The sequence below is a fragment of the Cupressus sempervirens genome, chromosome 6, assembly GCF_028749045.1.
Source record: "Cupressus sempervirens isolate cs-2001-9-10 chromosome 6, ASM2874904v1, whole genome shotgun sequence".
Lineage (NCBI taxonomy): Eukaryota > Viridiplantae > Streptophyta > Pinopsida > Cupressales > Cupressaceae > Cupressus > Cupressus sempervirens.
Window position 1 is genome coordinate 566,020,094 of NC_143123.1, and position 15,424 is coordinate 566,035,517.

Here is a 15,424-nt window from a genome sequence, read left to right on the forward strand (position 1 = left end):
TCTTTCCCGCCCTTCAAAAAAGGCTATGGAAAAACCTCAATCTATCCATACTGCCTCCCAGCTGAAAGGACTCGTAGCAAAGGCCCCATGCAGCTGCTCCACCGAATAAATGATTTTACGAGTATTATCCTGAGCTGATGGCCCTCCTAATATTGCTGTTAACTGTTTTAACGTTATCATTTATATAAAAACTGGAGAGAATTTGGTGTTTGAAAGAATAAAAAATTAATTAGAAATGTTTTCTGCTTATTTTAAGCTCCCTCTTTCCTTCATAATATATTACTTTCATTCCTTAAATAATAGTTTGCTCCATAAAAATAAGAGAAATTCAATATTATCCTTTTTCCACATCTCCATGTGAACACTACACTCACTCCATTCTTAAATAAGCAGAAAATGGAGTAAGCAGCCGCCTGGCAAATGGTATTTTCCTGTAAAACAACTGTCCAATTCTACTTACAAAGCTTATTAAATATTATTAATGATATTTTCAATCCCCCTGCCTACTACTTTATAAAATATTAAAATTACTCAACCACTGCATAACACTTGTTCTATCTCATTAACTCATCTTCATCGTATCTGAGCAGGTTCCTGTTCAAGCATTATCAAAATCTAAGATCTACCAAAGCAAATGGTGCACTAGATTTTAGTTAAATTGTGCGCACATGCATAGAAGCGTCTACCCAGCCGACAGAACGGTTATTTAATTATTATTTAATATTTAATTAAAATTATAAATTCACTGATTTGTAAATTTCAAAGAATTAATGAATTCTAACATTCAGCCATTCTGTCGGCTGCATAGCCAATCCGCACATGCACAACCCTTGTTCCAAAAAACAAATATTACAGACCACTCCATTGCCAATGCTAATGCTAATCAATCATTACATATTAACGAATTGCACTTACCTTCCGTATTTCCAAATATTAGGTTTTCCGTTGAGCCTACGTTGAAATTTTCAAATAAAATGCTCATATAAGTCACCATCAAGTTCGCAAAACCAAAAATCATATTATAGGCTTTCTTTGGTTGCAAATTCCTATTCCTTTTGACCAGATTTTTGAAGATATCTCTGCAACCAACATCCTCAATGCCTTGAGATTAATTTTAAGAACAGTTATTGATTGGTTGCAAATTCCTATTCCTTTTGACCAGATTTTTGAAGATGTCTCTGCAACCAACATCCTCAATGCCTTGAGATTAATTTTATAAACAGATATATTCAAGTGCAATCAATAACTGTTCTTTCAAAAGACCAATATGACCATATATTCTAAATCTTCCAAAAGAAAGATAGTCTTGTATGAGTTTCTGAATAGCATAAAAAGGAACCTTATTCACCTCAACAACTTCAAATTAAGGTTCATAAGGGCAAAGTAAAATAACTCAATTAGCTAAACCAAAAGTGATTCTCTTTTAACAGTGACATGATATAGTGGGAGTTGAACTGTCTTATACTGAAAGTTAAAGCTGCACAAACCATTAAAAGGCCAACTCAGTAACTGATGAATAAAATTATGGATCCAATCGTGTTAAGTGTTGAATAAGAAGAAAGCTAGACGAGACAGTTCTTGTCTGGAATTCAAAAAACACAAAGAACCATAATTGTGTCTCAAACCACAGGCACACGCATGAAAGCATAACCATAAACTTCTGACAACTCAGGGAGTTCTGAGTCACCTCTTTCCCTATTAATATGCATCACTTTCTTCGACGGAGGAAGTGAGATCAAAACTACTGGTAATATAATATAAAAATATCTACTCATTTAGACCCCTACGTTTATAGCCATAGGAGGATAGGATATTCAACCATTGCCAATTTCCAAGAATCTCCCAAACTAACACAGAAACATATAATCAGAACTTGACTGGAAGTTCCTTGTTAATAAAGATAATGGGCACAAGTGGCAAAAGAAGCCACTGCAATAGTAAATCCTGCAAGGCCGAAGAATGGAATAAGAAGTTGCCAAGAAACCCCACGTATGTAAAAAAATACAGGGAAGGCAACGAAAATCTAGAGCTTCTGTTTACAAGAAAACAATCATATCACATACAGGTAACTATCTTGACATCATTTAAAATAAGGATGTCAATGGCTATCCCCTTCTTCCTTCTTTGGCGCTTCCTTGATTTCATCTCCTCCAACCTCATCCTGAAAGCAAGAAAAATTTGAAGGACATTATTCCAAGCTTTTTGAAAAAGCCCGCCAAATGTAACATTGTTTCTCTAAAAGACTAAATTAAAAAAATGCTATTTTAAGGTTTTACTAACAGATGGCATATTTTACAAAAACCTAATTGATGTTTTCATTGGCAGAAAGATTAGAGAAAATTGTTGATCATTAAGGACAACTTAATATAAGAGTTAATCTACCTATAACCTGCACCAGGCGCAGTTTCCTTTGAATGGTTCTAGAAAAAAATTCAACTTACATACTCATGTCTTGTATATGCAATTTTCCTCCTTTAAAGTACATTAAAAAATTGTCAACTTTTTGTTTAATTACCCAGCCTTCAGTTTTTATTATACCAAGTAAACAATATTTTTTGTCCCAGACTTCTATTTAAAAATTAGAATGCACACAGTTGAAAATTATTTATATAAAAAAGAAAATGAGAAATTTCGAGCCACCTGCTCCCTGCCCTCTTATACAAACCTGCAAGTCTGAAGTCCACAGGGTTAAGTTATCACGAAGTAGCTGCATGATCAAGGTGCTGTCCTTGTACGATTCTTCACCTAAAGTATCAAGCTCAGCAATTGCCTCATCAAATGCCTGCAATGCAATGTTCAAAATTTTAATTTCCAGATATATCATTTCTATAATGATATATATTGATCATAACAATTGTATATGACTCATTGACCCCAAACACATTTACCTGTTTTGCAAGTGCACAGGCACGATCAGGTGAGTTCAAAATTTCATAGTAGAAAACAGAAAAGTTTAGGGCAAGCCCAAGCCTAATTGGATGAGTTGAAGCCAATTCTGCCAGTGCGATATCCTGCACGAACATGTTCAAACATACCAGCATCAAAGTTAATCTTGGTAAAACCATGTTTATATATTAATAGATATGCTTTTTCAGCATCCAGTGCATGTCTAGAGAGGAAGGATAAGGCAAATACTTGGGCTGCCTTATATGCAAGCAAAGTGTTTTCAGCAGCTTCCTTCCTCTCTGCACCTGTTTTGAATTCTGCAAGATATCGGTGGTAATCACCCTTCATCTTGAGGTAAAACACCTTGGACTCACCAGATGTGGATGATGGTACAAGATGCGTATCAAGTAGGCGCAAAATGCCATCACAGATTTTAGTCAGCTCAGCCTCAACCTTGGCTCTATAATCTCTTATCATTGTAACATGCTCTTCATTACCCCTGCTTTCTTCCTTCTGTTCAATGGAGGAAATTATCCTCCAAGAAGCCCTGCGAGCTCCAATAACATTTTTGTAAGCCACTGAAAGCAGATTTCTCTCCTCAACAGTCAGTTCCTCCACATCCACTGTCTTTGCTACCTTTTCCATGTACTCTACCATCTCCTCATAGCGCTCAGCCTGCTCAGCAAGCTTGGCCATGTAGACACTTTCATCACGAGAAGACTCTACATGTGACATTGCTCCTGTAATACAACCATTATTCAACAACAAAAACAAATCAAAATCTGAATTAAATCCCAACACTTCATAGTCCCTGTGACTACAAGAACCTAAAATTATTTACAATCGCCTGGTTACAAGAACCTAATATATCAATAATTGAGAGTGCAGAAATTTTTCATTGACTGTTTACAAAGACATAAAAACTGAAGTTATGGGTAGCTTTTAGACTAAGTTGCAGATTTGGATTCGGACTCTGATTTAGATTTGAGAACTCAGTTCGCCCATACAAAAGTTTTGAGATGGGGGTTTGGGCTCATTTGGGTTTGATGGTACAAAAACAATGTGTGCATGAGAGAGTATGAACAATGTGTGCATGAGAGAGTATTTGCAGCCTAGAAGAATAGATAAAGATTATAATCTCACAGTATCATATAGCCAAGCTTTGGTTATCTCATAGTATCAACTTTGGCTATACACCTTGGCTTGAACCCCAGGCATGCTGGACTCGCAGCCATACCAGACCAAGACCAATGCAAGGTTTGTACCAGACAGGCACCAAGAGTAGCAGAGGCCAAACTCTGCAACTTAACTTTTAGGTACCAAACAAGTCACGAATCTGGTAGATGAGACCTCTCTTGCAGGTAGATGAGACCTCTCTTGCAGAAAGCCCATTATATGATTATTCTCAAATTTCCTTATCTACTGTTTATGTTTTGTAGTGTAGTCCTGGATTTTGACTTCATGACAAGTACTCACAAAATAGACAGCAACGAGGTCTTCTTATAATTGCTCTTTTAATTGCACATTCAAGACAAAGTAATGCAACTTTTCCAAATTTTGAAGTCAGGCTGTAAATATGGCAGTACAAATCACAAGGCTACAAGTTGACTCCAAGATGTGCCCCATGAAATTGGTCACAAATTTGTGAAAAATAGACCAGGAATCCATGGCAAATACATCCTTGAATCACTTTCTGTTTAAATTTGGGGTCACATCTTTCTGAAACTTCAATTGTTGAAACTTGAACATAAATGCAAGGAACAATGAAATACCATTAGTACATAATCATTTTTTAAAATTCAGTGTATAACACCAATGTACAATGCTGCCATCAAATTATATCTCTAAGACCTGAAATTAATAGTTTTCTAAATCACAAACAAAAAGATCAATAGCTTTGTAAATCACAATCAAATAGATGTATTTTAGATGATGTCCGTTCTGGTTTAAATTGTGTACAAATTTGAGACTCAAAATTTTGCACAAAATTTAAACAAAAATTATTATTATCTACAGCATTGTTGGTAAACAGATTGGTCACTGCAAGATTGTCTTGAAGAATGACCCTGTTTTCCTATGAGCAGTGACAGCCGCTCCATTTTGCACTCAGCATCTGTCAAGCTTTTTCCCTGCTAATCTGTATTTTCTTCACAGTTGCCACATGGTAGTTACACTTGAAACAAACTTAATGATTATTTCCAAAACACGATAAAGATAAAGATTGCTTAATCAACGAGGTTAATCAATCATCTCGTTTCGCATGTTGTATGCAACTTAGATAACCTCCTTTTTTTCTGGTTTCATTTTTATTTATTGAGGAGGTTAATGAATCATTATAATTTACGTGTTTTTAAAAGATTGATTAGCCTTTTTTTCCTTTTGCAGGTTAATGAATCCCCAAAAAAAATGTGGAAAAGAGATGAGTGCAATTAGCTGGGGATAACTTTTGACTGGGATGCCTTTTTCAATAATTTGAAATGCAGGCTGGAGATGGAGACCAACCAAACTCGGTTAATAAAACCAACATGATTCCAACAAATCATCTAATGGTTTCTCAATCAAACCTCGGTTACTTTTCTTCACAAAAAGGTTAAGCACATAAAACTCAGTAGAAATTGAAGACCACTAATTGAGACAACCATAGAGCCCTTTAAAGATATTATTTCAACGCAGAAAGTTTAGATTTTGGGTGTACAGACACGAGCAAAAGCTGGCGCTATCTGGGGACAAGGATCAAGAGGGACGTTGGATGAACCCAGAAGTCGAAGGGAGAAATGTTTTATCTATCGGGCAATAGAGAAACAACAAAAGAGACAGACTAGAGAAACCGGAGGCAAAGCCAAAATGAAACTGACACAACAAATCTTCTAACTAAAAAATGTACACAGTAGGGTAAGCCTACCTCAAAACAGCTCCAAGAAGATTATGTTGCATGTCATTAATAACTTCTTTTTAAATGAGTCAAAGTATTAGAATTTCAAGTTTCTTAATGCAACTTTGATGATTGGGGTCTTCAACATGGTGGCTTGAATATTCTCTCTTTCAGACATTGGATTATTACAAGAATAAAATGAATTCTGATTATCCAACATCTTAGGTATACAAGTAATAGTACCATGATGTGAACCCTCTTTGTATTTCCCATGATTGCTCAACTCTAGTTCCATGAATTTGCTTGATACGCGAGACTTGTTTGCTTCCATTGACATTGCTCCAATTGGATATTCCATACAATAGTTTTGATTTGAGAATATATTTTCACTAAGCTTGACTTGGATAAGTTGGCCCTAATCTCTTGCTTCCTCTTGATTATTCATTTTTTTTTCTCTTTTATGACATGAGGCCAGAATAACATTTTCCATCTGGGTACATGCATGCTCTAAAGAGTCCAGACACTGAGAAGTGTTTCTTAGAGATCGATACTCATATGAAGAAGCGTCTTTTGAATGAGCATCATGACTGAATTCTTCATCTCCACATTTTTCAGTCACTTGTTCATTACACATTTCGGTCACAATGCCTTTGTTAGTTAACATATTACTTTGTCCTTGTGTGTCGCTTGTGAATAGGGAAACACGGTATGATCTTGTAACTATTCTACCCACCTTAGGTGTGAGTGCTTCTTAAGGTGTATTCATCTCTTTTGATAATGTTCACATATATTAAGAGAGGTTTGAGAGGACAATTCACTGTTAAGAATCCACTGTGTAACTATTAAAACAATTATCAAAATCATAACTTTCATGGAACCAATTATTATTTTAGACCTCTTTGGAAACACCAATACTAACACATTCCTCATCTAATAGTGAAAAATTTGTGCCTCCCATCATATCATCATCTACTAACTCAAAATGCAAGGCTACTTCACAAGTATTTATCTCAACTTTCACAATATTATTTTTCAAAGTTGATACTTGATTTTCTTTTAATTTCTCTAACTCAAGAATAGAAGAAGAAATGAATGAGATAATACCTAAAACCTCACTAGTATGGATTTCTTGCCAATGGAGAATGATGTATGAATAGGAATGCCTTCTCCACAAGGGAGATAATCATTTGGAGCCTGAAGACACCATGTGGGAATAAAAATCACTCAAGATTCATCTTGATGCATATTTTCTTCATCTCCAAGATTAGGTTGCATGCCTGTCTAAGAAACATTCAATGTCTCTTCTTTAAGCTCACCAGTATCCAACTAATCAAATATTACTCCCTAATTATAAAAATTCTCACAACATTGTCCTAATGCATCAATGTGACCTCTCCTTTAGACACCATTTCGTTATAATCTTCCTGAGAAGACATAACAAGCTAGTCCTCTTTCATGTGTACAAGCTCCAGTGGATCCCTTCAAACATTTTGATTGTGAGATCTTTTGTTAGCAAGAGATCAATTCTCGCACTGGTCCTTTTTCTTGATTTCTTGCAAATTCTTGAAGCAAACAAGGATGCAACTTGTCAACCTCAGTGCACCCAACCGTAGAAGCTTTTCAAAGATTTAATCTAATAGGATCACTAAGCTTATGGATTTGTTGAGCAAGAGGTGCATGTGAAAGATCTATTTTCTATTCATCATTGTTATATGTCGATTTAGACAAATGCTTATGAACAAGAAACTCAATATGTATTCCATCATTTCCTTTTATCTTTTGCAATTCTTAAGCCATATGGGATGTATTTTGTCAAGAGATAATGGCTTCAAGAACTCAATTCAATTCAAATAATCGGGAGTTTGATTATTTTTGAGAATCGAGTGTAGGAGATGGACTACTTTCCTTATTGCTGCTATCCAACATGCATTCACATGAATCATACTTTCAAACAAGCTTCTCTTTGTCTCTCCGTGTAGAATTTCTTTCTAATAAAGATTTTTGATTATGAGGAAAAAAAAAATGATAGTCCTTTCTATCCTCTTCTTCGATCTTCTTGGATCAAGTCATATATCACCATAAAAGCTCTACAAAAAGTCAACTTGTGTGGGTTCATCAACATCTTGCTTCTTTTGATATGAAAAGTCATCATTGTCACTATCACTCTCACTTTCCACATTTCCTTTGTACCAAACCATTGTTCCAAATTCAAACCTTTAAATAGAGTCGCCAACCTCCATTCCACAGAAGGTGCCTTTAGATTTTGGGGGAACAACAAAACACTGGTACTTCGCTCTCCAGCAGAGTCGCCAAAAACCTGTTGGTACATATTATCACTGCAAGATTGTATTTAAGACTGGCCCTAACTTTCCTATGAGCGGTGACAACAATAACATTTTGTACTCAGCATCCTTCAAGCCATATTTTCATCACAGCTGCCACAAGGTAGTTACACTTTAAGAAGGCTTAATGATTATTTCCAAAACGTGTAAAAGATGGGGATTGCTTTTAATCAAGAAGAGCTTAATCAATCTTCTCTTCTTGCATGGTTAATTAACCTCTTTTTTGTTTCATTTTTATTTATGAAGAGGTCCATGAATCATTAGAATTAGTGTGTTTTTAAAAGATCAATCAACCTTTCTTTCTTTTGCAGGTTAATGAATTCCCAAAAAAATGCACAAAAAGATGAGCACGATTAACTAGGTATAACTTTCGACAAGGATGCTCTTTCCCAAAAATTTGAAATGCTGGCTGGAGATGAAGAGCAACCCAACTGAATTTTTAAAACCAATGTGATTCCAATTAATCATTTGATGTTTTCTCAATCAAACTTCAGACTCGTGACTCAAATTTTGGGAAGGTTAAGCACATAAAAGTCAGTAGAGATTGAAGACTACTAACTGAGACAACATTAGAGCCTTTAAATGAGACAACAATAGACCCTACCAAATAAATTTGCAAGACTCAAAATTAATATTTCTTCCCAATCACAATAAGACCTGACATAAATACATTAAATTCTTCATGCTGCAAAAATTAACTAACTCATATAATTATGATGTACTGTTCGCGTAAGTTCCAATACAGTTATGTAACTGGATGATGGGCAAGCATCGAAAATGGAGAAAGAGAGAACAAAGATGAGTGCGATTAACTGGGTATAACTTTTGACTGGGATGCTCTTTTTCAAAAATTCAAAATGCTGGCTGAAGATGTAGAGAAACCCGACTCAATTAATGAAGCCAACGTAATTCCAACAAATCATTTGATGTCTTCTCAAATGAACCTCAGTGATTTTCCTTCAAAAAAGGTTTTGGAAAGGTCAAGAACGTAAAAGTCAGTAGAAATTGCAGACCACTAACTGAGACAACCATTGAGCCTTTAAAAGACATTTTTTGAACACAAAAGTTTAGATTCTGAGTATACAGATACAGGAGCAAAGTCACCAATCAATAAAACAGAAACTATATATAAGTAGAAAAGTTAATGCAGATAGCACAAACACATCTTAATAAAACCATGGTTAAATTCAACTGCAGACAGCGCATATAATCCACGTTGGACCCACCCTACATAATAAATTTATAAGACTCAAAATCAATATCTCCTCCCAATCACAATAAGACCTGGCATAAATACACTGAATTCTTTATGATGCAAGAAATAAGTAACTTGAATGATTATGATGCACTGTTTGCATGAGTTCCAAGAAAGTACTGATAAAAGCATGAAAATGTCATGCACCCCTCTAATATAACTAAGGACAGTCTCCAAATTTAGTGTAGCTTCATAAACAATATATTTCTTTTTAAATTGCATCAAATAATAGCTAGTGTCTTTTAGAGGGATGCCATTCTCAAGTGAAGAAGGTACGTTCTTTTTTATTCTCCATAAACTCCAGGTTTTTGGTAATACAAATTTTCCACAAAACAATATTCTCCATAGAAGCCAAATAACCTCAGAAACCTTATAACATGCAAATGAATACTACATCCCATACTGTCAATTTCCAACAACGTACACTGCCCCTAAAAAGCTACAAAAGGGATTCTTCAAACCTAAATCAAGCATACCTTGGTAAATGAACACGTAGAGACTCCATTTTCTAGTTTTTACTTGTAAAAAACAAAAACAAAAACGCTAGCACACAATTGTTCTAGAAAACACAAACATGGTAAAGAAGGTTAAAATAAGAAAGAATGGCAGTTTAATATTTTCTTTATTTCTAATTTTTATGTTTTAGAATGAAAGCCTTGAAGCTGAAATGCAAACCCAGTTAGTTGGACATCCAACTTAGGGTTCCAGTGGAATAGACCAACTAGGGAAATGTAGTGGTTGACACCCTAGAAGGATGCTCAATAAGATGAGGGACCATCCCAACCCTACTAATTAATATTATTAAAGCTCAAATTTCACCTTGCATACCAATAACACAAAACTAAAATCTTGTCACAGAATAATATGCAGTTTAACAACAACTCAATTTCACTCCAAAACTACCCTCTTGATGTGAAAAGAAAATTATTCCTGCAATAAGATCCATAGCACATTGTTAAGTTAAACTCATTATTCTAGACAGTGGATAGGCTTTAGTGAATTATTAATCCTTTTATAGGTCAGAAAAAATTTTAACAGGGTGAAAAATAGGAGAGAAAGGAACCCTGTTCAATCCACAAGTACAGAAGATATGATAAAACTTTTTCCTGAGAGAATAATTCAGAGAAAATAATAACAACTAATAGAATATGGGTTTGATTCTTACAAATGACTTTTGAACCACAACAACAGTTTTTGTTCCCACTAAGTGTATAATTTTAGAACTTCCATAAAGCTTAAATCACATTTTTCCGTTTAGCGAAATCAAATTCTCTTAAACCAATCTTGACTCTTGAAAACGAACGAGGGTACTGTTTCAAAAACGAGCAAGGCTTTAGCTAGACTTTCAAATATGATTTAGGTGTATGGTAGGCCCAGGAAAACAAGTGAATATCTTCAATTTTTAAGGGCAAAACCTCTGAAATTTCTGGCCATCACACTAACAATACTAAAGTTCTACTTTACCTATCCCATTACAGTTTTACATTTTCTTAAATTCATGTGGTCTTAAATTTTGAATTAAAAACGTATCTAACTGTTACGGTTGGCATCCCCAAACTGATGAGGTAGATGTAAATACCGTGGAGACAAAGTCAACAACTATTTCAGCAGTGGGAATTAAGTATCTGATCAATTACGAGAAAAGTTTCAGTTGCTAATTTAAAAAAACATGTACAGACCTGCTTTAATCCTAATTTGACTGTGATGAATATAAAATTTAAATCCTAGATACAGCTTTGCCATATGAAGCTGATTTTGCACATTGAAATGTAAATTACAATATAACGTAAATTGGAAAAGGGTATTGAATAAATTCCAAAACTGACTTAAAAATAAGAAGTATCAACAAACATCAAGAAATCTGAAAAACCAAAAAGCTGGAGCCACGATCAGAAGATAAAGGAATGAAACTTTTAAGTGTAGATAACATGCAACAATATAATCGGAAATATTCAATATAAAATGCCACAAACTACAGTTTACAAGCTACGCAGAGCCCCCACCAAAGACAAAGAAAACCTTCAACGCTGACAAGGATAATGCAAGCCATTTGATAATTCCAAGTGTTGTGGCAATAGCAATGGAGGACCTTCATAAAAATGTAACTTCTTTACAAATCCCAATTAATAATCATGTACACTGCAGTCCGCCTAGGCTTAGCAGTCCTAAGATTTCGGATGCATATTATAGCACATCATATAAAAGCCAACCCATAAATTCAATCGAGAAATACCTACCAAAAACAAATCAAACAACAGAGCATGTCTCGAAAAGCCAAATAGGTGAACAACAACATAAACTTCCCAAAAGAGAACTCAGACAAAAAAATCGCTTCGGCCGAGAACACACAAATGCAATTAAAAACAAAACGATCATTATACATTAAACAAACCAGAATACGTCAACGAACAGACAATTCTTCACACACCTGCCAATTTAGCCTCAAATCCACTATCAAATCCACAAAATGCATCCGCTAGAAGACAATTAAACAAAATAAAAAATTGCAAAAACACAAATTCCAATGCATATTCTCCCAGTTTCAGAAAACATCACCCAAAAAATCACAATTAAAACCCTAGCTACCCGAAACAGGACAGAAATCTCGAGCCCTATCAAATCCACACTGAAACCTCTTCTTATACAGCAACACAAATAAACAAAAATCCTCTATACAGCCGAGTTATGCTTTCATAAAGTTCAAAACATCACCGGTAAAACCACAACCTACCTGAAAAAGCGAAATATAAAACTAAATTCCTTCGCGTTAAATAACACTTACAAAATCACCTACAATTCTCGATCTAAACAAATAAAACTGAAATTTTGCTCATAAAAGGCAGTCAACATTGCTCCAACTCAGGTTGCAGGTTTGAATCCTTACCTGGAAAGACGACGGCGTACGAAGACAACGAAGGGAAGCTCTAAAGACGGATCACAAGTCGCGTAAAACAACTTTGTCCTCGATTCTCTTCTTTGTAGAAACCGATCACGATCCTGGAAGCGTTAAAAGGAAGGAAAGATCTGAATCGTCGATGGGGTTAATATATGAGCAACTTGGGTTACGTTTACCGGGGGTTCAACTTTGAAACTGCCCATGACCGGGCTCGTGATGACAGGTGTCAGCGGGACCCACCGCACCGACGGCCCAACCCACACGATTCTCGTTTTGAATGTCCCCTGGCCGAGACACGTGGTCGACTACCTGACTGCCAGCTTTCGGTTGCAAAACGATTTCATATTCTTCACCGTAAACGCATGAACGGAACGGATTGTATATCTCTATGTACAGCTGGAGAAGTGGGGGACTATGATATGACTATAATCTTATTTAATTCCTAGTTTGTTGTGGGGCCTTTGTCCCCACTTCCACGGAGTATATTCAGCCGTTGAAGGACTCGCGGGTTTTGTTTTGTTTTGGTCAAACCATGAAAGCCTGGCTATTCTCTAGATCCTACAACTCCCTCAAGTCAGTCACCTAGTGAATTTCACCCTAAATTGTATTGGATGTTGATTTGGTGGTGACTTGTTGGTCTTTTAGTAATGAGATTTGGAAGTAATTTGAGACCTACATATTTTTGGGGCCTTGTGACAAAATATTTTCTTAGAAGTTTATGGGAGAGATTTGTTTAATTGTCATAGAAAATGTATGGTTGACGGATTTTTGAAAAATACAAAATATAATAATTTTTTACGAAATTTTTAGCATTTATTTTCATGATTTGCATATTTTGTGATAAGAAATAAATAAATAAATTACTATTTTTTGTCTTTAGTGTTTTTTTATCTAGAGATTAGTCAATGCCTTGTTCATCTATGAAGTTGTTTAAGTTATCTCGTACTAAGCATAAAGCTTAGGTTAAACATCTTTAATTAAGAGTTAAGGACTAATAAGTATTCATTCCATCGAATTTGCTTGGGCATGATCCTAGTTTCATCCCCTATATTGTGGGAGCTTTAAACTCAACAAGACTTAATCTGTGGTGAGCTCTTGAAAAGCCTTTCAACTTCACCAAAACACCAAGGGCCCATTGACGTATTAATTGTATTGGCATTAAGTTCGAATTTATTTTATTTTTAAATGGAAAAAAATTTAATGTATCAGTTATATTGATTAAGGGAGAGGACCCAAGAGTTGAGCATCCTAATTTTGTATTCTTAAAATCTATGTGAATATTTCAAACTACTCCAAATTTTCTAATACAATTTACATGGCAAGTCATTTGCTCTTAAATAAGGTTCTAGGGTCTTGTAGTCAAATATGATGCCACATCATAATGATTTTTGTTAATGTGTCAATAAATGTCAAGAAAATAGTGAGGGTGATATTTATGCACTAAGGCAAGGGTCCCATGGGAGGGGCTTGGGCACTATTTTTGTGGAGTGGGTGGACCCATGATAATTTTTTAAGGGGGGCTAAAGGTTTATTAGGAATCTTTTCCTATAAAATGAGCTCTGACATTTGAGCCCTCTCAATTCAAGCGGGTGAAAATGGAGTGGGACTGAAATTAACCCCACCAGCTTAGGGAAGAATTATGCCTTTTTTCAACAACATGCTCTTCATTTTCCCACTAAAATGAAATAATCCCAACAAACAAATTTATGAAGAAATATAATTCTTATTTTTAAAATTCATGAGACAATCGGCTTCCTTGAATTTAGGAGCTAATTTTTAAAAGTGGATTCACATATAAATCCATAAGACTGTTGGATACAATTGTTCAATTGTGTGTTGTCTTTGATGTCACACAAATGTCATATCAGTCATCAGATAGTGTCTACCGAACTCAAAAGGTCAGCAAGGCATAGGACAGTGTCTACTGAGCTCAGAAGGTCAACAAGGCAATAAAATAGTATCTACCGAGCCCAAAAGGTTAGTAAAGATAGTTTGCAGTGTCTACCGAGTAGACAGTTGGTTACCGAGCTTTCAAGGTAATCAAAAAAATTTAGTTCTTACCAAGCTCACTCGATAATCGAAGAAAATATGACAAAAGCAGTTCTTACCGAGCTCGGTAATAGAAGAAAATGTGATAGAAATAGTTCTTACCAAGTTCACTCGGTCATCAAAGGTAATTTGAAAAAGTAGTTCTTACCGAGTAAACTCGGCAGCCAAAGGATTTTAAGGATATTGTAATGTTAACCAAGTCAAGAAGGTTAACTCTGAAAATTTCCAGAAGCAGTATTTACCGAGCAGGGTTGGCCAGTAAAGGATTTCATTATTTTATGAGATAACGTTTATTTGTTTAGAGTAATATCTGTAGCTAACTGATGTACAGTTTATTGGTAAATGGAACATGTAAATGGCCCGACTTGACAATCTGAATGGTATAAGTAAGAGCTCAAGTTGTCAATTCAAAGGGGTATGATGTTGAGGTATGAGAAGTTAATGTGATATGAAGACTGATTATTATGGAAGCGAATTTGAAGGATGATCAGAGATCATTGAGGAGCAGCAAAGCCATATTTGATCAAGGAGGATCTAATGATGCCGAACAGAGACCTGTAACCAGCAAATTTAGTTGCATCTTATTTAGGTCAATTCATTGTTGCTTTCTAACGATTGTAGCAGTGATTTCAAATCTCTTAACAGAGTTGGTTTAACAGCCATTTTGTAAATCCTCTAACAAGGTGACAGTTCAGTTGAATTGTTATAAAGACCTCTAGCAAGGCCACTCCTAATAGGGTGATTAAATCCTCTAACAGGGTCACACCTAACAGTGTGTATTGTAACCTTTAACAGGGTTGGCTCCTAACAGGGCTCACTTCAGAATAGTGAAAAATTGGTGACTAGTTACTTGGTGGTTTTTCCCATATTGGGTTTCCACGTTAAATATGGTGTCTCTTATGTTCACTTTATTTTCAGTTACATGCATGAATGCTTGAAAAGAAAGTAATAGTTTAATTTATCAAGTTATAGCATTTGTTTACCAAGTATCAGCAGTAACCAAATCTTTAAGACATCTAAGGGATCTGTGGATTAATTTTTGTTAGTAATTGATTCATCCCCCCGCTCAGTTACACTATCTTTAATCCCAATTAAGACAACCTCCCTTTTTAAATATTCCTAAA

The 15,424-nt window shown here is 35.3% G+C and overlaps 1 protein-coding gene across 1 annotated transcript; it reads right to left on the bottom strand.

Moving 5' to 3' along the window:
* Positions 1–1,489: 1,489 nt before the first annotated feature.
* Positions 1,490–12,363, bottom strand: LOC149553529 (14-3-3-like protein). The gene is made up of 6 exons (XM_089788940.1): positions 12,240–12,363; positions 3,136–3,626; positions 2,889–3,011; positions 2,666–2,782; positions 2,064–2,161; positions 1,490–1,944 (listed from the first exon to the last, which is right to left on the bottom strand). The coding sequence occupies exons 2-5, from the start codon at positions 3,619–3,621 to the stop codon at positions 2,099–2,101; spliced, it is 789 nt and encodes a 262-aa protein (XP_089645066.1). The 5' UTR covers positions 3,622–3,626; positions 12,240–12,363; the 3' UTR covers positions 1,490–1,944; positions 2,064–2,098.
* Between the last annotated feature and the right edge of the window lie 3,061 nt (positions 12,364–15,424).